Source organism: Aureococcus anophagefferens (genome assembly GCF_000186865.1).
Source record: "Aureococcus anophagefferens unplaced genomic scaffold AURANscaffold_2, whole genome shotgun sequence".
In the NCBI taxonomy this organism is placed as follows: Eukaryota; class Pelagophyceae; order Pelagomonadales; family Pelagomonadaceae; genus Aureococcus; species Aureococcus anophagefferens.
Window position 1 is genome coordinate 2740438 of NW_008705562.1, and position 23260 is coordinate 2763697.

A 23260-nucleotide genomic window follows, 5' to 3' on the forward strand; every position below is an offset into this window, starting at 1 on the left:
GCGCCTCGAGCACGGCCGGGAGCGCTGCGGGCGCCGGCGGCGCCGGCGGTCGCACCAGCAGCGAGACGTGCGTCGGCGCGGACCACGCCGGCGTCACCGTTTCGATCGGGCGCAGGCGCGTCGTGGGCTGCGCCATGTGGTCGGCACTTTTGCTGTGGGACCATCCTGCCGGCCACGACATGGCTGTGCCGCAGCGCGCCGCGAGGCTGGCGGCGAACTAAGTGGAGCTCGCGATCCAGCTCAACATGAGCTGCTTCGAGCGTTCAACAACATCTCGTTTCCCTCCCAGCCCACCACACACCAAGGGGATATAAATCTAGACTATTTATTACCCCTTGCACACACAGAAGTCTGTGATGAGTCGGCGGTCCGCCCGCGATGGCGGCCCGCCCGGGCCCAAGCCGTCGCCGAAGCTCATGTCGGAGCTCGAGGACATCTGCAAGCAGACGGGCGCGGAGATCCTGAAGCCCGGCGAGAGCGTGAACCTCGAGAAGATCCAGAGCAAGGACGGCGTGCAGCCCAAGAACCGGCACCAGCAGTACGACCAGGGCTGCCGCATGGAGGAGCAGGCCGACGAGGCGCGGGGCGGCCTCAGCCTGCTGACGCTGGACCGGCGCATCGAGCACAGCCTCCTCTTCAAGGCGCGCGGCAACGACGCGTTCGCGGCCGGCGACAACGGCAAGGCCCTGAAGGAGTACCTCGGCGCGTGCTGGCTCCTGCGCCGGAAGACGGGCCAGTTCCCCAAGTCCATCACGCCCGCGTCGCCGGACCTGCCCCGGGGCGTCGACGCCATCGCCATCGTCGACTTCGACTTGGACGACGCCGCGAACCACGACGACTGGGCCTTGGTCGCGCGCGTGACGGACCTGCGGCGCCTCGCGCACCTCAACATCGCCGCCGCCGCCGTCAAGCTCAAGGACTGGGACCTCGCGGAGCACGTCTGCACGCGCGTCCTCGGCTCCGACGGCGTCACGGCCGTGCAGCGCAACAAGGCGCGGTTCCGCCTCGCGAAGGCGCGCGACGGCAAGTCGGACCTCGCGGGCGCGTTCAAGCAGCTCAACGCCGTCTGCGCCGACGCGGACTGCGGCCAGGGCCAGTACCGCGAGGCGCGCAAGCTCGCCGACTTCCTGCGGAAGCGCGAGTCGAAGCAGCGCAAGGAGTGGGGCGGGTTTTTGGCCAACTACGCGTCCTTGTGCGAGGAGGAGCCGGACTACATCCGGAGCCCGCCCGTCAAGGCGCCCCACCCCTACCCCGTGACCCACGTGCGCCGCGCCGGCGACACGCGGCCCCTCTACGAGCCGCCGAAGCGCACGGAGGAGGAGAAGCGGCGCATGGTCCGGCCGAAGCGGAAGCCCGGCGAGTCGGACCTCGAGGCCGAGCTCCGCGAGCTGAAGAAGGGCGTCGACATCACCAAGCCCAAGCCGCCGCCCCCGGAGAAGGTGCCCTACAAGGGCAAGGAGCTCTACCCCGAGGAGGAGATGCGCACCACGCGCGCCGAGGCGCGGTCCGACCGCACGGGCCGCGACCAGCGCGCGCACCACATCAACCTCGCGGAGATGAACGAGCGCGACGCCAAGGAGATGTACGACGGGCTCCACGCCGAAAGTTTAGAAGCGGAGAAGGACTCGAACCAGATCGACGAGATGATGAACAAGATCTCGCCGCTCGCGCGCGCGACGCTCCAGGCGCTCCACGTCACGGGCGCGTCCAAGGTCCGCATCCGCGAGGTCTACGAGAAGGCCCGCGAGGAGGAGATCAAGCGCGTCCAGCACTGCATGGCCCCCGACGAGCGCGAGTTCATCAACGACCTCGTGCGGCGCCAGCACGAGTTCGACGACGAGGCGCTCGACCTCGCCTTCGAGGAGATCCGCGGCGACGTCCTCTGCCGCGAGGCCGCCGCGGAGGCGAAATCCGAGAAGCGCGACGTGCTCAAAAAGGCCCAGGAGGACGCGCGCAAGGCCGCGGACGACGCGAAGCTCGCGCACGGCTCCGACGCGCGGAAGAAGCTCCGCTTCGAGTTCATCGCGGGCGCGTGCGCGCCCTGCGAGGAGGAGCGCGACTGGCTCGTGGAGAACGTCACCAAGATGCGCAAGCGCAACGACCCGGAGAGCGAGGTCGAGGACTACATCCGCGAGCGCGTCAAGAAGCTCCTCGAGCCCGCGCTCGCGGCGACGGGCCAGATGTGCGACATCCCCGTGGACATCCCCAAGAAGCCCAAGCCGCCGCCGCCGTCGGGCAAGCCCGCGTCCAAGCTCAAGGGCGGCTTCTTCGGCAAGCCGTCGTCCAAGTCGAAGCTCGGCGACGCGCCGCGGCCGCCGAAGCCGCCGCCCGCGGCCGCGAAGGCGCCCCAGATCAAGTCCGACATCAAGCAGGCCTGCCGCACGGAGTCCCAGTTCAAGATGGCCGAGGAGGTCCAGCGCATGCGCGACGCGGGCGTGCCCCAGGACGAGATCACGCGCCGGCTCACGGAGTCCATGCAGATCCAGGGCGACCCCGTCACCAAGGGCGCCGCGGCCCTCGCGGCCCAGATGAAGAAGGACGCCAAGTCCAACGAGGAGATCCAGGCGGCCCTCAAGGACTACTTCGGCAAGCACGGCGTCGCGCTGCCCAACACGGACGAGCGCGAGTAAGCCGTTACTGGGGATAGGCCGCGAGCGCGACGACGGCGGCCGGCGCCAGCGCGAGGACGTAGGGCGCCGCGCCGAGGCGCAGGCCCCGGCACAGCATCGTGCCGACGTCGACGCCGTCGACGAGCTTCGCGGCCGTCTCGGCGTCGCGGAGCACGCACGTCCGCCGCGCGGCGCCCGCGGCTTGCCACGCCGCCTCCGCGGCGACCGTCGCGGCGAGGGCCGCGACGAGCGCGACGGTCGCCGCGCGCCGCCGCGCGACCGCGACGGTCGCCGCGGTCGTCGCGGTCGCGGTCGCGGCGACGGCGGCGGCCGCGGCGACGGCCGCGGCGGCCGCGGCGAGCGCGAGGACCGCGGCGCGCGCGGCGGTCCGCGCGCGGGCGATGTCGTCGCAGAAGCCCGCCGCCGGCGCGAGGCCGTAGTTCCTCTCGTCGGCCTCGTCGCCGCAGAGCGCGGCCGCGCGCGCGTCGACGTCCGTCTCGCCGACGACGTTGAACCGCTTCCGCGTGACGTGCGCGTACGACACCGCGTCGAGGCCCACGCGCAGGCGCAGCTCGTGCGCCTCGCCGTCGTTCTTGAAGCTGACGGTCTCGTCGGCGACGATCCAGTTGCGCGATCCCGCGGCGTAGGCCGCCAGGCCCAATGCGACGACGGCGCCGGCGCACCGGGGCCACCAGCCGGCGCGGCGGCGGGTCGCGCCGCGCGGCGTCCCGGGCTCGTCGGTGGCCGCATCCGCGCCGAGGAGCGCCTCCCCGTCCTCGTCCACGACGCTGCGTCTCGCTGTCATTTCCATGCTCGGATCTCCCACCATCCCATGGGAGGAGGCTGCCCCGAAGGTAAACTTTGGTCACTTGACGTTTTTTTGGCCATACTCGTTATTTCCCCGCCAGGGCAGCGGCGCGACACGATGGGCGGCTACCTGGACGACATCTTCGGCCCGCTCCAGCCGAAGCCGGACCCGTCGATGCAGCCCCTCTGCGCGCGGCCCGTGTCGCCCGTGCGGGCGCCGACGCCGTCCGGCGGCCGCGGGCTGCCCCGCGTCCCGGCGAGCGCCGAGGGCAAGGGCCGGGGCAAGGCGGCGCGCGGCGCGCCGGCCGCGGCCGCGCCGGCGGCGCCGGCGCCGGAGCCCTGGAGCGCGACGCCGCCCGGCGCGCCGAAGCGGCGCATCGCCGGCCCGCCCCGGGAGAAGCGGCCCGCGACGATCGCGAGGGGCCCGCGGTGCGCGAGCCCGCAGAAGGAGCGGTCCGGCGGCGCCGAGTCGGCGCTGCTCAAGCGCGCGTCGAAGCTGAGCTCCGTCGCCGCGGCCCTCGACAGCATCGACCTCGAGTCGCTGGCCCTCGCGCACGTCCGCGCGGGCGGCTCGTCCGTCGACGCGGCCGCGACGGCCGCGGCGGCGATGAACGCGGCCATCGCCTGCGCCGTCGCCGGCGACGCGACGAGCCCCGACGAGCTGCGCCGGCGCGCGGCGGCCGTCGCCGCGCGGAAGCGCCGCGAGGCCGCCGCGGAGCACATGCGGACGGAGCGGCGCGCCGACAGCCGCGCCGCGGAGCTCCAGCGCATGCAGGCCGGCGCGGCCCTCGACGCTTTGCGGGACGAGGCGTCGAAGCGCCGCGACCAGTCCGTCGCCGCCGCCGCGGACCGCGCGCGCGCGCTCCGCGAGGAGCGGCAGCTCGCGGTGTCGACGCGCCGCGACCTCGCGAACGCGCGGAGCCGCCTCGGCTTCGCCAAGAGCGGCATGCGCCGCGACCCCAGCGCCTTCGAGAACCCCTACGCGGCCTTTCTGCCGGCCGCGGACCGCTTCGAGCAGCGCTGCCTCAAAGACGACCCGCTCCTCCGCCGCGCGCGCGCGATGTGCGAGGCGGCCACGAAGATCACCGACGACCTCGAGGCGTCCCTGCCCCGCGCGGCGTCGGCGCCGCCGAAGAGCGCGCCGCCGGCGCCGCCGCCGCCCCTCGTCGTCTCCGACGAGGAGGCCCAGCTCATGGCCAAGGCCAAGGCGCTCCTCGCGGACTACGACCCGGCGAACGCCCAGCCGTCGAAGCCGTCGAACTACGACCCCTACCGGTCGTCCATCCTCGCCAAGCAGCGCGCCAACACGGCGAAGAAGAACGCCGCCCGCGGGAAGAAGTAACGTTATCTAGGTTCCCAGGTCGCCCTCCGAACGCGAATTGGAGCGTAATAAGGTCGGTTTGCGCGGCTCTGCCGTACGAGGCGGGCGTTCTCGGCCGATACGCCATGGCCTCGGGGTGCTTGTAATTGAGGAACCGGGCTTTGATGCCCTTGGGCTCGAGCGTTTGGTTCACGTCCGCGAGCCATTGGTGCATCGCGGCGTGGTAGGTGCCCCAGCAGCAGGGCAGACACGTGCCCATTTCGGCGCTCGACAGCGGGCAGAGGACAAGCCAGCAGGAACCGGTGAGGATGGGGCAGGCGATACAACATAACCAGACGGTGAACCCGCCCTTGGGTTGTTTGTTGTTTTGGATCCAGCGCAGCGACTCCATCCACGACCTCCACTGATCCAAGGACACGCCGGCCGCTTGTATTTCGGGCGGCAGGTCATTCACGACGACGGCGTCGACGCCCCGGCCGCCCCCGCAGCATGTGATCACGTCGAGGTCATAGACGAGCCGGCCGCTGCCCACGATCCGCACGCCGCCGGCCAGCGGGGCCGGCGCGATTCCCCCCATCGGCATCGGCGCGACTTGGTTCCCGCCGTACTGCGCGCCCGCCATGTGATGGGCCATCATTTGCGGCTGCGGCGCCATGTTCTGCGCCCCCCAAGCCATTTGAGGCTGCGTCGGCATCCCAACGTGAAAGGTCCCGCCGGCAGTTACCCCTTCCGGGACTTGCACTGCCATCATCACCCCATTCGGGGCCGTCACATGCAGTTGCGTCCCCGGCCCCGCGCCGGCCGGCACCGTCACGGGAAACGACTGGGGCTCCAGAACCTGCCCGACCACAAACGCCTCGACCGGCGCCGACTCGACCGGCGCCACTTTGCATGCCGTAGGAGGAAGCTCCATCGAATGTCCAATGCAGCAGCCCAAGCAAGATGCCCAACGCGTTAAAGTTGAAGTCAACGAGCCGTGCTTTCCCGCACCCTTACTCCGCGGTCTCTTTCGCGTAGGCGCGGTACGCCTGGGCGGTCTTGTCGTGCTTCGTCGTGTTGCCGGCCGCGGTGTTGGCGATCTCGGCCTTGAGCGCGTCGAGGAGCCCGTCGAGCTCGAACTTGAAGCGCTGGAGCTGGTTGTCCTTGGCGTGGAGCTCCTCGGCGTGGCGCGCGGCGGCGCGGGCGAGCTCCATGCGCGCGGCGACCTTGGCGTCGTGGACGCAGCGCGCGACGTCGTCCTGGCGCCGCTTCGCGCGCGCCTCGAGGTCCTCGACCTGCGCCGCGAGCGCGGCGACGGCGACCTTCGTGGGCGTCTCGGGCTTGCGGAGCGCGTCGAGGCGCTCGAGGCGCGCGGCGTCGTCGGCGGCGAGGCGCGCGGTCTCGCGCGCGGCCGCGAGCTCGCGCGTCGCGCTCTCCAGGAGCTTCCGGAGCCGCGCGGTCTCCGCCGCGTGCGCCGCCGGGTCGACGCGCGGCGCCGCGGCGGCGTCGGCGGCGGCGAGGCGCGCCTCGAGGTCGAGGCGCGTCGCCTCCGCCGCGCCCGCGGCCGCGTGCGCCCGGTCGAGGTCCGCGCGGAGGCCCGCGACGTCCTTTTCCAAGGCCTCGGCCTTCTCCTCGGGCGCGTCGCGCGCGGCGCCGAGCACGCGGTTGATCTCGCGCTCGCGCTCGAGCTCGACCTCGAGGGACCGGATGCGCAGCGCGTCGGCCGTCATGGGCGCGTCGCCGCGGCTCGGCGACGGCGGCGGCGGCGCGGACGGCGGCGGCACGGAGTCGACGGACGCCGTGAGCGCGGACCGGCGCAGGGGCGACGACCGGCGCGGCGACGCCGGGCCCGCGCCGTCGGCGAGGCGCTTCTCCGCGGCGCCCAGGCGCGACGTGACGTCGCCCAGGGCCATCTCGAGGTACGCGACGCGGTCGCGCGCCTCCCGGAGGTCCCGCGCCTTCGCCTGGTCCTCCGACTTGCCCGAGCTCCGCCCGAAGGCGACGTCCGTCGACCGCGCCGTCTCCCGCGACGCGCCCGCGTCGCGGGACCGCCGGAGCTGGTCGGCCTTGACCTCGAGCAGCTTCCGGTCGTGCGCGGCGCGGAGCTTCTCGAACTCCTGGCGCAGGGACCGCACGCGGAGCTCGTGCTCGTCGCGCTGCGCGTCGAGCTCCTTCTCCAGGGCGCCGCACCGCGCCTCGAGCTCGACCTTGGCGACCTCGACGGACGTCCGCGGCTTCGTGAGCCGCGGCGGCGGCTCGCGGGCCTCGAGCGCGCGCTCCGCGTCCGCCGCGCGCCGCTCCGCGTCCGCGAGCTTCGCCCGCAGGTCGCCCGGCGCGAGCTTGCCGTCGACGGCCCGGCGCAGGTCCGCGAGCTCGCGCTCCTGGCGCCGGACGACGTCGACGTGCTCGTCGACGAGGCGCTGGTTCTCCGCGAACCACGCGAGCCGCTCGCCGGCGGCCGCGAGCTGCGCCTCGAGGGCCTCGGCGCGGCCGTCGCCGCCGGGGAGCGCCGCCGCCGGGGGCGCGGCCGCGCGCGCCGCGGCGGCGTCCGCGGCCTGTTGCGCCGCGGCGACGCGGGCCTTGAGCTCCGCGGCGTCGTCGCGCGCGGCGCGCCGGACGGCCGCGAGCTCCTCGGCGAGGGCGTCGCGCTCCGCGGCGACGGCGAGGGACGCGCGCAGGCGGCTCGCGTCCGGCCCGCCGCCGCCGGGGCTCGGCCTCCGTCTCGGCCTCGCGGATCCGCGCGGTCAGGGTCGCCCTCTCCTCCTCGGCGGCGCGCTCCTGGGCCTCGGCGCGCTCGTAGGCGGCCTTGAGGGACGCGCTCAGGCGCTCGTTGTCGCGTTGGAGCTCCGCGATCAGCCGCTCGGCCTCGTCGCGCGGCCGCGGCAGCTCGCCCGAGTCGGGCCGGCCGGCGCTCCGCCGCGCGGGCGGCGACGGCGGCGCGTCGTCGTCGCTCTCCGCCGCCGCCAGCGCCGCGAAGGCCGCGGCGGACGCGGACGGCGACGCGCGGCCGCGCGGCGACGACTCGGCGGCCTTCGACTCCCGGAGCCAGGGGTCCATGTCGCCGTAGGAGAGCTTCGCGCACGCGGGGCTCGCGACGACGTCGTCGCGCGGCGACGGGCCCGACGCGCCGCCGAGGCGCGCCGCGGGGAGCGGGCTCGCGGCCTCGGACTCGCCGGGCGGCGAGTAGACCGACGTCGCGTCCGTCGGCAGGCCGCCCGGCTGCTCCGGCGACGCGGGCGACGCGAGGGGCTGCGGCACGCCGAAGCCCGGGCCCTCGCGGCTCCGCGCGGGGCCGCCGCTCCCCGCGGACTCGCCGCCGGGCGACGGCGCCGCGGCGCGCGGGACCGCGCCGTCGCCGCGCATCGTGCCGAACTCGACCTCCGCCGTCCCGTCGAGGCCGTCGCGCGACGCCACGACGACGCCGTCGTCGCGGTCGGCCTGCTCCAGGGACTGGCCCGGCGGCGGCAGGCCCGCGCCGAAGTCCACCACCAACGAGTCGTCGGCCGACGCGCCCGGCGCCGGCGCCGCGGCGTCCTCGAGGCCCGCCTCGCGGAACGCGTCGCGCATGGCGCCGAAGTCGCCGCTCGTCGACGTCGTGCCCGGCGCGCGCCCGAAGGCCGCGCTCGAGCTCGAGTTCGTGTCCGCGCCGTAGGGGTCGTAGGACGTCGAGCTCCGGCCCCCCGAGCTCCGGCTCTCCGCCGTCTGCTGGCGCAGCGTGCCGAGGATGTCGTCCTCCTCGTCCGACGACAGCTCGAAGGAGTTGTCGCCGGCGGACATGGTGCGGTGTTATTGCCTTCTCGTTCGTCAAAACTCAAAGAACTTGGGCACCATCACGCGTTTGAATCTCTGGCCGGGGGTAAGATGGCCGTAATGAAGGAAACGTGCAGGATTAGGAATTCCTAGTAAACGCGGCTTGCTGCACAAGCTGCGAGCATTCTCCAAAAGCTCTCCCGACGCTGCCCAAAGCACACACAACACGCACACACACACACGCTGGAGATGAAGATGGATCCGCAGAGCCCGCTCCTCGAGGAGATGTCCCGCGACGCCCCGGACCAGGAGGATCACTCGTTTTACGAAGACACCCCGGCGTACAAAGCCCTCAAGGACGCCAACGTGCTCGAGACCAAGTACCGGCGCTCGAGCGTCGAGGACATATTCACGGGCACGGACGTCGTTGCCCGCGCAAACAAGGCGTCGAACCTCGCGGCGCGCTGCGCGCACGGCTACTTCTGCCTCCCGGGCCTCGGCTGCTGCCTCTACCACGCGACGCACATGGAGCTCTTCGTGCCCGCGGGCCACGTCGGGCTGTTGATGGACGGCGAGAACCGCTACCTCTTCGCCCAGCCGGGCATGCACAACATCCAGTCCATCTTCATCCGCAGCGTCGGCACGAAGCCCCTGCGCGGCCTCATCCAGCACGGCAACCGGACGATCGTCGTCGTCGAGCAGGGCTACCTCGGCTACGCGCGCGACAACGGCCAGCCCGTGCTCCTGCCGCCGGGCATCCACGTCTGGACGTCCGAGTCGCTCGAGTTCGTCGAATCGAAGCCCCTCGACGACCACCTCTGCCACTTCGGGCCCTACACCTTGGTCACGGTCGACGAGGGCTACGCGGCGGTGACCCAAAACAACGGGCGCCAGCACATCCTCGACGGGGGCTTCACGCACTTCCTCAGCCACAAGAACTGGCGCTTCGAGAAGTTCATGACCCTCAAGATCCAGACCGACGAGCTCGAGCGCATCGAGGCGACGTCCGCGGACAACATCAACATGACCGTGACGAGTACTGTGAACTGGCGCATCAAGGAAGTGAGGGTCGCCGCGACGATGGCCGCGGAGACCATGAACTCGTCCGGCACGGGCACGGTCTCCGCGGACATCTCGAAGCTCCGCCGCGACGTGCTCAAGCAGGCCATCGCGTCGCTGGCGGGCTTCATCGGGTCGGTGAACTACTCGAACAGCTTCCACGTCGCCGCCGCGGCCCAGGCGTCGCGCGAGGCGCCGCCCCTCGCCGAGGCGGTGCCCGTCGCTGACGAGGAGACGCCGCCGGCCTTCAACGACAACCCTTTGTACGACGAGGAGAAGATGTCGTCGGCCGTCGAGCACGCGAACAAGGTCACGCGGACCTACGGCGTCGAGATCATGTCCATCAACATCATCTCCGCGACGCCCTGCGACCAGGCGCTCACGCGCGCGCTCGCGTCGGGCGCCGTCGCGTCCGCGGAGGCGCTCCAGGCCGAGACCGCGGCGCGCGGCCAGGCCCGCGCGATCTCCATCGCCGCCGAGGCCGAGGCGTCGCGCTGCAAGATCGCGGCCGAGGGCGAGGCCAACGCGAAGCTCGTCCACGCGCGCGCCGACGCCGAGGCCGAGCGCACGCGCGCCGAGGGCGCCAAGCAGGCCGCGGACCTCATCGCGTCGTCGGAAGTCGCCGTCGACCTCGCGAAGATGGACCGGTCCGCGAAGATGCTCAGCGGCGGCGAAAAGTACTTCTTCGGCCAGGAGCCGAGCATGCTCTCCAACATCGTCCTCCGTGAGGGAGACGCTCAAGGGCGCGGTCTAGCGAGCGCGGGCGTCGTCTAACTTGAAGAGTTACGCGAGGAGCTGCGCGGAAGCGTCCGCGAAGAAGGGGAGCTTCGCGCTTTCGACGGGCACGTGGCGCCGCGCGCCGCCGACGCCGAGGTCCGCGTCCTCCAAGCGCAGGCGCTGGAGCTGCATGTTCGACTCGCTCCGCCAGTAGACGACTTTGTTCTTGTGATCCCAGACGACGCCCCAGTGCGTCCGGCCGCGCGTCGCGTCCTTGCCTGGTTGAAATCCGCGGGGCACTGTGACCGTGTTGAGCACGGCGACGGCGTCGGCGACGGCCTGGCGGTACGTCGTCGCGCGCGGCACCATCGTCGACTTGTGGAGCCAGAGCCGCAGGAAGCGCGCGTCCGGGTAAAAATCGCCGGGGATCGACAGCGCCGGCGTGTCCTTGCGCCCGAGCTTCCACTGGGCGTGTTTGACGTTCTGGACCTGCCAGGGCCATTCGGGCTCGTTCGTCATGATGCCGAAGCTATTTTCGCCGTCGTTGTCGTCGCGGTAGACGTTCGCGGCCCCGGCGACGAACTCGACGACGGCGCCGCGGCCGTCGCGGTCGTGGAACGCGTAGTGGCCGTCGAGGAACTCCGGGTCGTGCTTCGCGACGACGACGTTCACCGTGGGGATCGCGGCCTCGACCTCGGCGACGGAGCCGAAGGACTCGAGCGCCCAGCGGCAGAGCAGCGCCGCGTCGAGGTCGCGGGCCGTCCCCGCCGGCGCGAAGCGCGTCTCCGGCTTCAGCGTCTGCTTGTCGCAGCTCAGCCCCGCCTCGTTCATGCCCGCCTTGAGCCCCTGCGACGCGTTCAGCGCCATGGGGAAGGCGCCCTTTAGCCCGAGGAAGCCCACGAAGCCGTACTTGCTCTTTTCGCCGTCGACCGTGGCGCGCCCGCGCGGCTGCGTCACGAGCACGAACTCGTAGTCGACGTCGCCCAGGTCCTCCGTGCGGATCGACAGCCCGAAGGCGTCCTCCATGGCCGCGTTGCTGCAGGCCGTTGCATGCGTGGCCGCGAGGAGGACGAGACAGGCGCGCATTTTTTTACCGGAGTCGCGCGACGTCGCGACGGCAGAACTCGCGAGTCGGGGCCGGGCAGCCTTCGCGTCGAATCGCGTCAATCACAACTGCACTATACGGAGCATATCCAGGGCTGCCGACCGAGCGCCATCAACGCGAGCTAGAGCGCACTCCACCCCAGCCCCCAGAGAGCGCGCGCCGCGGCGCGGGGCCCGCGCCGGCAGCCATGCCTTCGGCGCAGCTCTCGTCGTCGGATCGGCTCTACGCGGCGCACCAGCAGGCGCTGGGCAAGATCAAGCAGCGGCGGCCCGGGAGCGACAGGAAGGGCCTCGACTGTTCCCGCCGGCGTCGCTCTATTTCGCGCGCATGTCGGCGCGCCGTCCCGCGGAGACCGCCGCCGGACGGCGCCGGCCGTCTCCTTCGTTATGCTCACGCCGCGCGCGCCGCGCAGGTTCGGAGCCGGGCACGATGCGCATGACGCACCTGAAGGTGAAGCTCAAGTCGAAGCAGCTCCAGGAGAACCGCTTCGAGGAGATCCGCAAGGACAACACGCTCCTGCTGCGGAAGATGGCGTCCATCATCACGACGCCGAGCCTCGGCGCGGCGGCGGGGCCCTTCCAGCTCTCCAAGTCGCTCAACTCCATCGGGCGGAAGCGGCACCTCCAGCGCATCGACAGCGAGAACGCGGCGATCCTCGACCGCATCCACGCGGCCAAGCCCACGTACCAGACCAAGGTCTGGGCCAAGGACCGGAGCCACCAGGAGACCATCATGAAGCGCCTCGTCAAGGTGCCCTACCACCGCAACGACGACGAGGAGGAGCGGAAGGCGCTCGAGACGCTCTCGCAGCTCCGGTCCGAGTACAGCGCCACGGAGGCGTCGGCGGCGGAGGCTTCCGCGCGCGCGTCCGCCGAGGAGGACTCGCGCTGCGCCGAGGCCGTGCGCCGCGCGAGCCGGCGGTCGAGCCAGAAGCTCGCGGGCTACCGCCGGTCCGGGCGGTCCGGCGGCGACGGCGACTCCGCGACGGCGGGCACGGCCCAGTCCCAGCTCGACGACGCGAGCCTCGGCTCCTCGAACTGCTCGTCCGCGGGCTCCTACGGCGGCGGCGCGCCGCGCCAGCCCACCGCGCGGTCCGCGCCGCGCGACGCGGCCGCGCGCGGCGGCAAGTCCCAGCGCCGCGGCGGCCCCCTCGACGCCGGCGGCGGGTCCGGCGCGCCGCGGTCGCCCGGCGGCAAGCGGTCGACCTTCAAGATGAGCGGCGCCAAGGACCGCGAGGACCGCGCGCGCGAGCGGAGCACGCTCCTCGCGAAGACGGAGAAGCCCGCCGACGCGGCCGAGTCGTCCGACGGCTTCACCGTGGAGCCGCCGGACCTCGACGCGTCCGACGGCACCTACGTCTTCCGGCCGGGGCGCTTCCCCATCAAGCCCCCGGACAAGGTGAGCGACGCGGACGCGCTCGACCGCGAGCTGCCGGAGATCCGCCTCGCGGTGAAGCGCGACCACCTCCAGCTCGTCGACCGCGAGGGCCGCGCCTGCGCGACGACGTCCCTCACCATCGAGGCCGCCACCAAGGGCGAGAACGTCGAGATCACCATCGAGGCCTTCGTCGACGGCTCCGACGCGCCCCACAAGGCCGCGATCGTGACCAAGCTCCCGACGCTCGCGACCATCGACCCGGACGCCGCGCGCAACTTCGTCAAGGCCATCACGTCCCGCGTCGCGCGCGCCGCCGCCGCGGACTACGACGGCAAGCTCCACTCCGACGTCAACCGCCACGCGCTCGCCAAGGCCCTCCGCGGCTACCTCGCCTTCCAGGCCACCTTCGTCATCGACGAGGAGGAGGCGGAGGAGGACCCGAAGAAGAAATAAAAAACAGTTGCCGGCTTCCAGGGGTGTGGTGTGGCGACCCAAGCCTCGGGGCGCTCTCGGCCCGAGACACGGGGGCGGCAATCGCTGAAAAATTACCCAAGGCAAAATAATGGAGAAGGTTTTTTTACGTGAAGGACTTTGAAAAGAGTGCGTTCGATAGTTTTGGTGTGACAGTTTTTGACGAAACTCATCATCTTTCAGCAAACGTGTTTTCTCGTGCAAATGTATGAAAAAAATGCATTTCACGTTTTGAGGTCATTATTCTCACGAAAATGGCCTAAATTTGCTCGAAATTGCTTGTTTTTTTGGTCAATTTCTTAGTAATGTGTGGAGGAGGCGATGGAGAACGACGCAGAGCGCTTATTTCGGGCCGCCCATATCGGCGATGTCGAATCGCTACGGGCGCTCATTGAGAGTGGGGTCGATGTGATCGTGCGCCAACATATTGAAGGAACCGCTTTGCAGGAAGCGGTGAAATGGAAAGGAGACGAGCGTCATGGCGTCCCAGAAGAGCGCCACGCCGAAGCGATAGAACTCTTGTTGGAGAACGGAGCCGACCCCAACATCGCTGACTATCGGGGGCTAACGCCGCTTCATTGCGCGGCGCTCAAAGCTGACAAGTTTCTTGTCCGTCGCTTGCTCGACGTGGGCGCCGACCCGAACTCGTCGAAGATAAATGCTTGCGGGTGGGGTGATGCTCCACTGCATGAGGCGTGTACGCTGAAAAAAAAAGAAAGTGCGGCGTGTGTCCAGATGCTGATCCAAGCAGGCGCACGCGTCAATGAACGTTGCGGGATCGGGTACACGCCATTCTCTCTGGCCATGGAAAGGACTCCCAGGCTGGTCAAACTTTTACTCCGAGCGGGCGCTGACATCGATATGGCACGTCAAGATCGTAAAGGACCCCGCCGCAACTGGAGCCGTGCCAATCTCGATCTGATTGCCGCGGTCGAAAAGGCGGGCGGCTGGCCCGCGTTCGTCCTCGCGCATCGGCGCGTCGTCGTCGGCCTCGTCACCAAGTGCGCGCCCCTGCCGGCCGATGGCCTCGTCACCAAGTGCGCGCCCCTTCCCACCGATGCCGCGGCGCATCTCGCGAGCTTCCTCTGGCCCGAGGGAGGCTTCTAAATTACCGATGCGGCCGCAGCGCGTAGATCTCCACGTCGGCGACGGCGTCGCCGCCGCCGCCGTGGAGCCGCGGGCTGCCGAAGAGGGGCGACGGGTCCGACGACGCGGCCGTGAGGCTCGCGTCGAGGCGGAGCGCGGCGCCCGCGGACGCGGCCTCGAGGCCCACGCCGAGGAACGCGTCCGTCCGCGCGGCGACGACGAACGCGGCGTCCGCGGCTTTGTCGTTGGAAATCCAGGCGCCGCCCGACGGCCCGAGGCGGAACACGGCCGCCGTCGGGTCCGCCCGCGTGTCGCGCTTCCGGGGCACGTGCGACAGGAAGCACCCGAAGACCGCGCCGTCGTCGGCCTCCACCGCGACGACCGCCGCCGCGTCCGCGGGCACGGCGTCGAGGGCGCGGCCGAGGTCGTAGCCGTCGCTCGAGGCGGCGTGGACGAGCGCGAGCGTCCGTTCGCGGTGCGTCGCCGGCGCGGCCTCGGCGACGCGGGTCCTGCCCGCGGCGTCCGCGAGGAGGCGGCCGCGGCCGGCGAGCGCGAGCGGCGCGACGGCCGCGGCCGCCGGCGCCGTCTCCGGTTGCCGCGCGGCGCCGGCGGCGAGGGCCTTGAACTTCGTGCCGTCGACGACGAGCTTGGCGCGGGAGAACGCGCCCTTGACGCGGACGTCGAGGTTGTGCGCGCCCGGGACGGTGGTGGAGTGGCGGCTCTTGAAGGCGTCGACGGTCTCGCCGTCGATGACGAGCGACCGCTTCCCGGAGACGAGGCTCACGGTCACGTCGACGCGGTGCGTGTTCGGCCCGATGGCGACCTCGTAGCCGTAGCGCATCTTCGTCCAGCGCAGGCGCTTGCCCAGGCGCGTCTTCGACGACGCGACGGCCGTCGGCGCGGCGCGCCGCAGCTGCGACTCGTCCATCAGTGATATTGTTGCAGCGCGCGAAGGTGCGCGAGGCGGTGGTGGTGGTGCACGAGGCGCCGAGCGAACGCCGGCCCCGGCTCGAGCTCGATTGCCACAAGGCCTCAATGTGCACTGAAAGTGCCGCTCACTCGAGGCGCTGCCCCTCGGCCGTCGCATGGTCGTTGTCGGCGCGCGCGCCGCGGCGGCCCTGGGCGCCGCCGCCGTCGTGGTGGGCGGCCTGCCCATCGCGCTGCCGGCGCAGCTCCGGGCGCTGGGCGGCAGCGTCGCGCGCGTCGACCGGCGCCTCCAGGCCGTGGAGTCCATGGACATCTTGGGCACGATCCAGCAGGAGAGCGTGGCGCCGAACCCGGAGAACGTGCGGGCGACGTGCTACATGGGCCTCATCGAGGAGGTGACGACGAAGTGCAACCTCCTCGACGACGACGGCGAGGAGGTGCCGCCCGGCGTCTGGTACTACGAGAAGACCGAGGGCTGGAACATGAGCCCGCGCGGCGAGTCGGACGTGCTCTGCCTCCAGTGCTGCAGCCAGCTCTACGACGAGCCCAACGAGCGCATCCACGAGGAGTGGAACTTCGACTGCGCCGTCGACGCGACGGTCCGCACGAAGTTCGACACGGGCTACTACGGCTACGAGTTCCGGTCTGTGTGGAAATCAAATCTTCAACCCGGATTCAATGTGAGCGTAATTGAACGGTTTGGACCAGACTCTCTGGCCGTGCTTCGAGAACTGAACGAGAGCAATCGATTCGTCCAAAAATCAGCCGAATCGACTTCGATTTGACCGAGCTAGAGAGTTCTGAAGTTCAGTGGTTGATTTCCACACAGGTTCCGGTTCGCGCGGAACCGCGACGAGAAGGACGACAAGATGGTGCGCTGCGCCATGGGCCGCATCGGCTGCGAGTACGAGGGCATCTTCGGCGAGTACGAGATGGACGGCCGGCCTCTATCGTGCACGTCGAAGCAGGCCGACGGCGACTACGGGAGCTGCTCCGCGGACAACAGCTCGTGCGTCTGCGAGATCCCCGGCTCCCAGCGCGGCGGCACGGGGCCCCACCCGGACACGAACGCGCGCAACGACTACTTGGACGGCGTGCGGAGCCGCGTCGACGAGCAGAGCTGCCGCTACCGGTCCGCGCGCGAGCGCGAGGACGGCAGGAGCTGGTACCTCCAGGGCTACGAGCTCACGGTCTACGTCGAGGAGCTCACGGAGAACGACGGCTCCTACTGGCGGTCCGTGACGGGCTGCCACGTCAAGACCTACGAGACGGAGACTTTGCGCGCCGGCGACAAGTTCTTCCAGCGCATCGTCATGAAGGGCAACAAGGACCCGCGGCCCTACAACTGGCTCGCGGGCGCGCACGGGCTGCCCTTCGTCGTCTGCGCCGTGCTGCTGGCCTGCGTCGTCGGCGCGCTCCTCGTGCGCTGCGCGCGGGACACGCCCTGCCCGACCTGCGGCTCGAAGCTCATCTTCATGCCCACGCAGTGCTTCTATTGCTCGCTCTACGGCGCGCCCATGCCCGACCCCGTGCTCCTCGCGCGCATCCGCGCGCGCGGCAAGTTCGTCTCGGGCCAGGGCTTCGTCGCGCACACCTTCCGCAAGCGGCCGGGCTCGGAGCAGACGCGCGCGGGCTGCGCGCGCCTCTACGCGGGCCGCGCGTGCAAGGCGACGGGCACGATCGCGGGCCGCCACGTGCTCGCGCTCCTCAAGTGCCTGGGCAAGGGCACGCTGCACTGCGGCGACGCGCTGCTCCACTTCTTCTATAGGTGCGTGCTCCGGCGGCGGCGCGGGCCGGGCCCCGTGTGCCTCCGGACCTTCGTCGCCGACGAGTCCGAGTACGTCGAGCGCGACCCGCCCGTGCCGACGAAGATCTACGTCGCGGACCCGGCGCTCCGGTCGCAGAACGCCTTCGAGGCGCTCACGCGGCCCATGCCGCCCAAGGAGCGCGAGCTCGTCGCCGCGGAGCAGGACTACGTCCGCAAGTTCCGCGAGGAGAAGCGCGCGAAGCGCCTCGAGTCGAAGCGCCGCCGCGAGACCTACTACGCGGCCGCGAGCGCCGCGCTCCCGGCCAAGGTCGCGCCCGCGAACGCGCTCGAGGCCGGCGTCGCCGCGGGCGCCGAGCGGGCCCTCGCGGACGCGGGCTCCGTCGCCTCCAAGGGCTCGAAGAGCTCGAAAAAGCGCGGCGGCTCGCCGCGGCCCCAGCTCGAGGACGGCGACGCCGCGTCCGTCGCGTCGTCGCTCTCCGCGCGGTCCGAGAAGACACCCGTGCTGCCCATCGAGCAGGAGCCGACGGGGTAAGGGTTTGTGATGTTGTTGAATCCGACGGAGCAGCTCGGTGTTGTTGAATCCGCGGGAGCAGCTCGAGCATGCTCCGCCGCGCACTGCGCTTCATTAGCTGAGGCCAGCAGAGCGCGGAGCAGGGCATGGGCCAGCTCGTGCCTGCGCGTCCACTGCACTGAACGATGCTCCGCCGCGCGCTGCGCCCGGCCGCCATCGCGTGCAGCGGCTTCTACGTCACGCGCAACGACGGACCGCGCGACGACGACGCGCGCGTGAAACAGCTGCTCAAGCAGACGGACAAGGCGCGGCAGCACGCGCAGGAGCGCGTGCCGCACGCCGGCACGTTCATGATGGGCGTGGTGCCCAAGCAGTGGCTCGAGGTGCTCGACGAGAAGCACCGCTACGGCTCGATCCTCTACCCGTACTGGCAGCGCTGGGAGACGAGCCGCACGCGCATGTCCTTCTTCATGTGGCTCGACGAGGGCCGCGGCTGCCTCGTGGACCTGCCCGACTGCCCGCGCCGTTTCCTCGAGGAATGCGAGGTGCTCTACCTGACGCGCGACGAGCTCCGGCTCTTCGAGGTCGAGATCCGCGACGGCCTCCTCGTCTGGCTCGCGGACGGCGAGCCCGTGGACCTGCACGACGGCGCCGCGGCGGCGGCGCCGACGCTCCGGGCCGCGGCGGCCGCCGCCCTCGTCGACGCGCAGCTCGTGCGGTCCGCGCGGCGCGAGAGGCTCGTCGACGCGGCGCGCGAGGCCGCGGCCGCGGCCGCGGCCGCCGGCGTCGACACCGTGTCGCGCGAGGACCGCGAACGCATCCTCGCGCCGCTCGTCGCCGAGGGCTGCCTGAGGAAGCTTCGAGATCCCTACCACGCGCTGCGCAGCCAGGCGAAGCCCTCCGACGACGAGCTCCACGAGTACGACCGCCTCTGGGACGCGTTCAAGGTCCGCGACGCGGCGGAGGCGCGCTACGGGCTGCCGTCGGAGCTCCCGGAGGCGACGTGGGGCGCCGTCGCGCGAGCGCTGGACCACGACGACGGCCTCGCGGGGTCGCCGGGGCGGAAGCGGCCGCTGCCGCGCGTCGCGGACCGCGCGCGCAGCGGCATCTTCGTCGTCGACCACTTCGGCCACATGTACGCCGCGCGCAAGGTCAGCGGCGCGTTCCACCACAGCTCGTTGACGCGGGGCCACTGCTGCCGCTTCGCCGGGTCCGTCGAGGTCCGGGGCGGCGTCGTCACGAAGCTGAGCCCCCACAGCGGCCACTACATCCCGACGCAGGACGAGTACGACGCGCTCCTCGCGGACTGGCGCCGCCTCGGCCTCGACCTCGCGGCGACGGAGATCGGCGGGCTACTGAAAGAGAATAAGTTCTAGTCGTCGTCGGCCGCGAAGCCGCCGGCTTCGCTCGCGAACTCGGCGGCGTTCGTGAACGCGCGCAGGGGCGTCGCGAGCTTCGACGTGAACTCGAGGTCGAAGGCCGTCAGCCGGAGGCCCCCGAAGGCCGGCGTCTCGAGGAGCCAGTCCCGGTTCACGACGGACGTGAGGAAGAGCGCCCGCGGCGGCGCGGCGGCGTCGCGCGCGAGCCAGGTCGCGAAGGCCCAGAACGCGTCGACGGCGTCGCGGGACACGTAGGGCGGGTCGAGGACGACGAAGTCGAACTGCGACTCGAACGCCGCGGGGATCGTCGCGCGGAAGTCGGCGTTGAAGTCGTACTTCGCGAAGCGCCCCGCGGGCAGGTGCGCGCCGCAGCGCTCGTCGAACTCGAAGAGCACGGAACGCTCGTCGCCCGCGCGGCAGAGCGCGCGGTGCACCGAGGGGCAGCTCACGACGGCGACGCGGCCGCCGCGCGCGCCCGCGGCGCAGGCCCGGGCCAGCGCGTCGCTGCAGGCGTCGCTGTACCAGAACTGGGACAGGCCAAAGTCCTCGGCGACGGCGCCGTCCGTGGCCTCGGCCTCGAGCGCGACGGCGTCCTCGCGGGCGCTGCGCACCTCGAGCAGCGCCGCCAGCGCCTCGGGCCGCAGGCCTTCCAGGCCGATCTCCGGCTCGCCGTCGCTGCTGGACGCGTCGTCCTCGTCGATCGGTGCTCCGCTGGCGTCGACCATCGATGCCATGCTTCCTTCCTCGATCGCTGAATAATGCACGCAAGCGGCATCTTTGCCAAAAGTTTACTGGGCAGCCCTCGATCGGCGCGGCCATTCCCATCCATCGAGAGAGGCTTCGTCGCACAGAGAGAAGGATGAGCGGCCCGCCCAACGCCAAGTACGAGCCGGCCATCGGTCACCTCACGTGGCGCGCGCTGACGCCGGCCGACGCGAAGAAATGGCCCACGGCGGGCATCCTCTCGGAACTCGATCCGTGGGCTGCCCGCGCCCCGCTGAACCACCGCCGCGGACCCGACCCGCGCGCAGGTCCACAACGCTCGCCATCCCCGGCATGACCAAGGACAAGAAGAAGGCCGACCTCCACGCGAGCGTCAAGCTCAAGGTCTGCGAGAGGCCGACGCCCTACCTCCTCGTCGAGAGCGCGCGCCGGGGCGGCGAACGCGGAGACGCGCCGAAGCCATCGAACGATCGTAGGCAACGGCGTGCCCGGCTACATGCCGAAGACGGAGAGCGAGGCCAAGGCCGGCGACTGGGGCGTCACGGCCGAGGGCAAGTGGTACAAGGTGCGGTCCAAGAACGGGCGCCTCGACAAGAATCCGAACGTCATCGGCGAGCAGAACTACAAGTTCGTGCTGCCGCTGGAGCCCAAGCCCTACGACCCGCCGGCGGGCGAGCGGCCCATGCCCACGCCCATGGGCCCCATGGCCGTCGCGGCGAACGGCGTGCCCATCTACAACGCCTTCGCCACCGACGGCGAGGACAAGAGAGCGAAATTCCAAACTTCAAAGCCTCATATCTCGGCCGTTTTCCACTCGTTTTGGCTGATTTTTGGACGAGCGATCATCTCTTGGAACGGTCTCGAAGCGTGGATACTTTTCCCGGGACGCGCGCGCGCGGAACACTCACGTTGAAGAGACGTTGAATCTCTCTTGTCCTGCCCAGGCCACCGACGGCGAGGACGGCATCGACCTCGAGGCGTTCGACAACTGCTGCGGCCACCCGGACGGCGGGAGCCGATAGCGCGTCCGCCCGCGCCGTTCATCGCGGCGTCCTGTACTCATCCGTCCCCCCCCGCGCGCAGCCACTACCACCAGTTCCCGCGCTGCGTCCAGGGCGCGTCCGCGCTCGGCCTGCAGGCCGCGGACGTCGTCGCGCCGTCGCTCTACGGCGCGAACGCGGAGCTCGCCGGCGCGCTGCGCGACGCCATCGCCGCGGGCACGCCGTCGGCGGCCTGCGGCGTCGCCTTCGACGGCTTCCCCATCCACGGGCCCCTCATCGAGAAGGACGGCGAGGTCGTCTTCGCCAAGAGCAGCTACACCGGCGCCGCGGGCCACCTCGGCCACCCCACGTTCGTCGCGGGGAGCGGCGACCTCGACGTCTGCAACGGCCTCATGACGCCGGCGGGCTACCGCTACGTCCTGACCTGCGAGCTCAACGGCGACGAGCTCGTGCCCACCTACCCCTACACGATCCCGGCCTACCGCGGCAAGCCCGAGCTCCTCAACTACCCCGAGCGCATGCGCCAGCCCAACGGCGTCAAGGACTTCATCAAGCAGAACGAGGAGGGCAAGGTCACGAAGGACGCGTGCGCGCTCATGTAGGACGCGATAATCGGTCGAGGTGCAACACAAGTTCAATTTTCATAATGTTGAATTTATTGTGGGGATGAGGGCTGCTCAAGCAGGCTTGGAAGAAGACGTCGACATCGTAGTGGCCTAACTCGACCAGAAAGTGGGACGGCACCCATGGTGCTCTTCCCCTCGCCGCGGCAGTACGTCGTGAAGAAGAAGGGCGCCGTGCTGCGCCAGGCCGTGCTCATCGCGAGCGAGGAGATCTGCATCCTCGAGGGCGGGACGACGGTCCTCTGCGACCGGAGCGAGAGCCTCGTCGAGGACGACTCGGAGAAGGTGCGCATGCACGTCTACGAGCCCCTCGACGGCTGGCTCACGCTCAAGTGCCTCAAGGGCGAGGGCCTGCCCCACCGGGACGCGAGCCACACGTGCTACGCGCGCCTCGAGTCGGCCGCGGCGGTCGCGGGCGTCGTGCGCCCCCTCGGCGCGGCGTGGTGGATCCTCGCGGAGGCCTGCACGGTCGTCGACGCGCCGTCGGCGCGGGGCCGGCCCCTGGGCTTCGTGGAGCGCGGCGCGGCGGTGCTCGGGGACCACCCGGAGAACCGGACCGACGGCGCGCGGTGGCTCCGGCTCGCGGCGCAGGAGCGGGCCCACTGGTTCTTCCAGAGCGGCGCCGGCGAGGCCTGGCTCCAGATCGCCGCGGCGTCGCCGCGCTTCCCCCGGGAGGCCGAGGCCAAGCCGGACCGGCTGCGGCCCGCGAAGGCCTGGGAGGCGACGTCGCTCGACGCCGTCGTCGGCGCGCACCCGGACCGGCGCCTGTCCGCGGGCGACGTCCTGCCCTTCGAGCTGACGCCCGCGCGGACCTGCGCGGCGCGCTTCGCCTTCACGCCGTCGGCCATCGGCGAGTGGGGCTGGCCCATGGGCGAGGCCATCGCGGGCGACAACCTGGGCCACGTCAACTACGTGCGCTGCGACGAGACGGAGGCCGCGACCCAGTTCGGCTCCGAGCTCTGGGACAACGACGCCAAGGCGCGCCACTGGCTCGACCCGCCGGAGGTCGGCTGCTGGCTCGTGCCCACGGTCGGCGGCGCGGCGATCGCCATCGCGAAGCAGCGCGCGCGCCTCGAGGGCGCGGGCTGGAGAGTGTTGACCTGCGACGCGGACGTCATCGAGGAGCTGGACAACAAGGTGCGGTTGCGGGGCCGCGCGGAGCGCCTGGGGCTCCTCGAGTTCCTGCCCGCGCACTACGAGGCCATGGACGCCGCGCGGTACCCGTGCGTCGTCAAGCTCCCGACGGGCGAGTACGGCAAGACCGTGCGCCTGGCCAAGACGCCCCGCGACGTGCCGGCCATCTTCGACGAGTTCCGCATCGACGAGGACCATATCGGCGACAAGTTCCTCTGCCAGGAGCACCTGCCGGGCTGCGTCGAATACTCGACGTCGCTCCTCGTCAAGGACGCGGAGATCCTCGACGTCGTCCGCACGGCCTACACCTACAACCACGATTTGTACTGCTGGCCCCACCGCGTCTGGGAGCGCAAGGAGCTGCGCGAGTGCGACAGCGCGGTGCCCGACGCGCACCTGGCCGTCATGTCGAAGATGCTCGCGGGCTTCTCGGGCATCTGCAACTTCAACTACAAGGAGCGCCGCGACGGGTCGCTCTGCATCTTCGAGGTCAATGTTCGACTGGGCGCGGACCTCGCCTGCGACGTCGACCGCGAGCGCTTCCGCCTCGTGCTCGAGCGCCTCGACGGCGCGCTCCCGCTCGCGCCGCGCTTCGCGGAGGCCTCGGAATAACAAACTCGCGTCGAATAAACACGTCGCTACGCGTCGAACGCGTCCCGGGGCTTGGGCAGCGCGTCGGGCTCGTGGATGGGCAGGTGGCCGAAGGGCAGCTCGGGCGGCGCGGCGGCCGCGGCGGCGATCGCGAGGCCCGGGATGGCCACGGCGCCGCCCGGCGGCAGCCCGAAGTCGACGACGGTGTCCAGGCCCCGGGGCGCGGCGCCGAAGGTCGGCGGCGGGCCCCGGGCCGGCGGCGGCGGCAGCTTGAGGGGCGCGGCGTGCCACGTCACGGGCGGCGGCGGCGCGGCGGCCGGCG

General features: G+C 71.2%; 4 protein-coding genes across 4 annotated transcripts; 3 read left to right on the forward strand and 1 right to left on the reverse strand.

The window, feature by feature from the left end:
- Nucleotides 1–416: 416 nt before the first annotated feature.
- AURANDRAFT_70740 (hypothetical protein) lies at nucleotides 417–4758 on the forward strand (the record flags this gene model as incomplete). The annotated part of the gene is made up of 3 exons (XM_009034915.1): nucleotides 417–2597; nucleotides 3175–3214; nucleotides 3518–4758. 3 exons carry the CDS (start codon nucleotides 417–419, stop codon nucleotides 4756–4758), a joined length of 3462 nt encoding a protein of 1153 aa, XP_009033163.1.
- A 971-nt stretch (nucleotides 4759–5729) lies between these two features.
- AURANDRAFT_61392 (hypothetical protein) lies at nucleotides 5730–8283 on the reverse strand (the record flags this gene model as incomplete). Its single annotated transcript, XM_009035041.1, has 2 exons — nucleotides 5730–7431; nucleotides 7532–8283. 2 exons carry the CDS (start codon nucleotides 8281–8283, stop codon nucleotides 5730–5732), a joined length of 2454 nt encoding a protein of 817 aa, XP_009033289.1.
- A 432-nt stretch (nucleotides 8284–8715) lies between these two features.
- On the forward strand, nucleotides 8716–13177 carry AURANDRAFT_61393 (hypothetical protein; the record flags this gene model as incomplete). Its single annotated transcript, XM_009034916.1, has 2 exons — nucleotides 8716–10249; nucleotides 11760–13177. 2 exons carry the CDS (start codon nucleotides 8716–8718, stop codon nucleotides 13175–13177), a joined length of 2952 nt encoding a protein of 983 aa, XP_009033164.1.
- Nucleotides 13178–15366: 2189 nt separating this feature from the next.
- On the forward strand, nucleotides 15367–22959 carry AURANDRAFT_61394 (hypothetical protein; the record flags this gene model as incomplete). The annotated part of the gene is made up of 9 exons (XM_009034917.1): nucleotides 15367–15851; nucleotides 16038–17504; nucleotides 17714–17849; nucleotides 18198–18697; nucleotides 18768–18772; nucleotides 20066–20394; nucleotides 20534–20568; nucleotides 20673–21188; nucleotides 21276–22959. 9 exons carry the CDS (start codon nucleotides 15367–15369, stop codon nucleotides 22957–22959), a joined length of 5157 nt encoding a protein of 1718 aa, XP_009033165.1.
- Nucleotides 22960–23260: the final 301 nt, after the last annotated feature.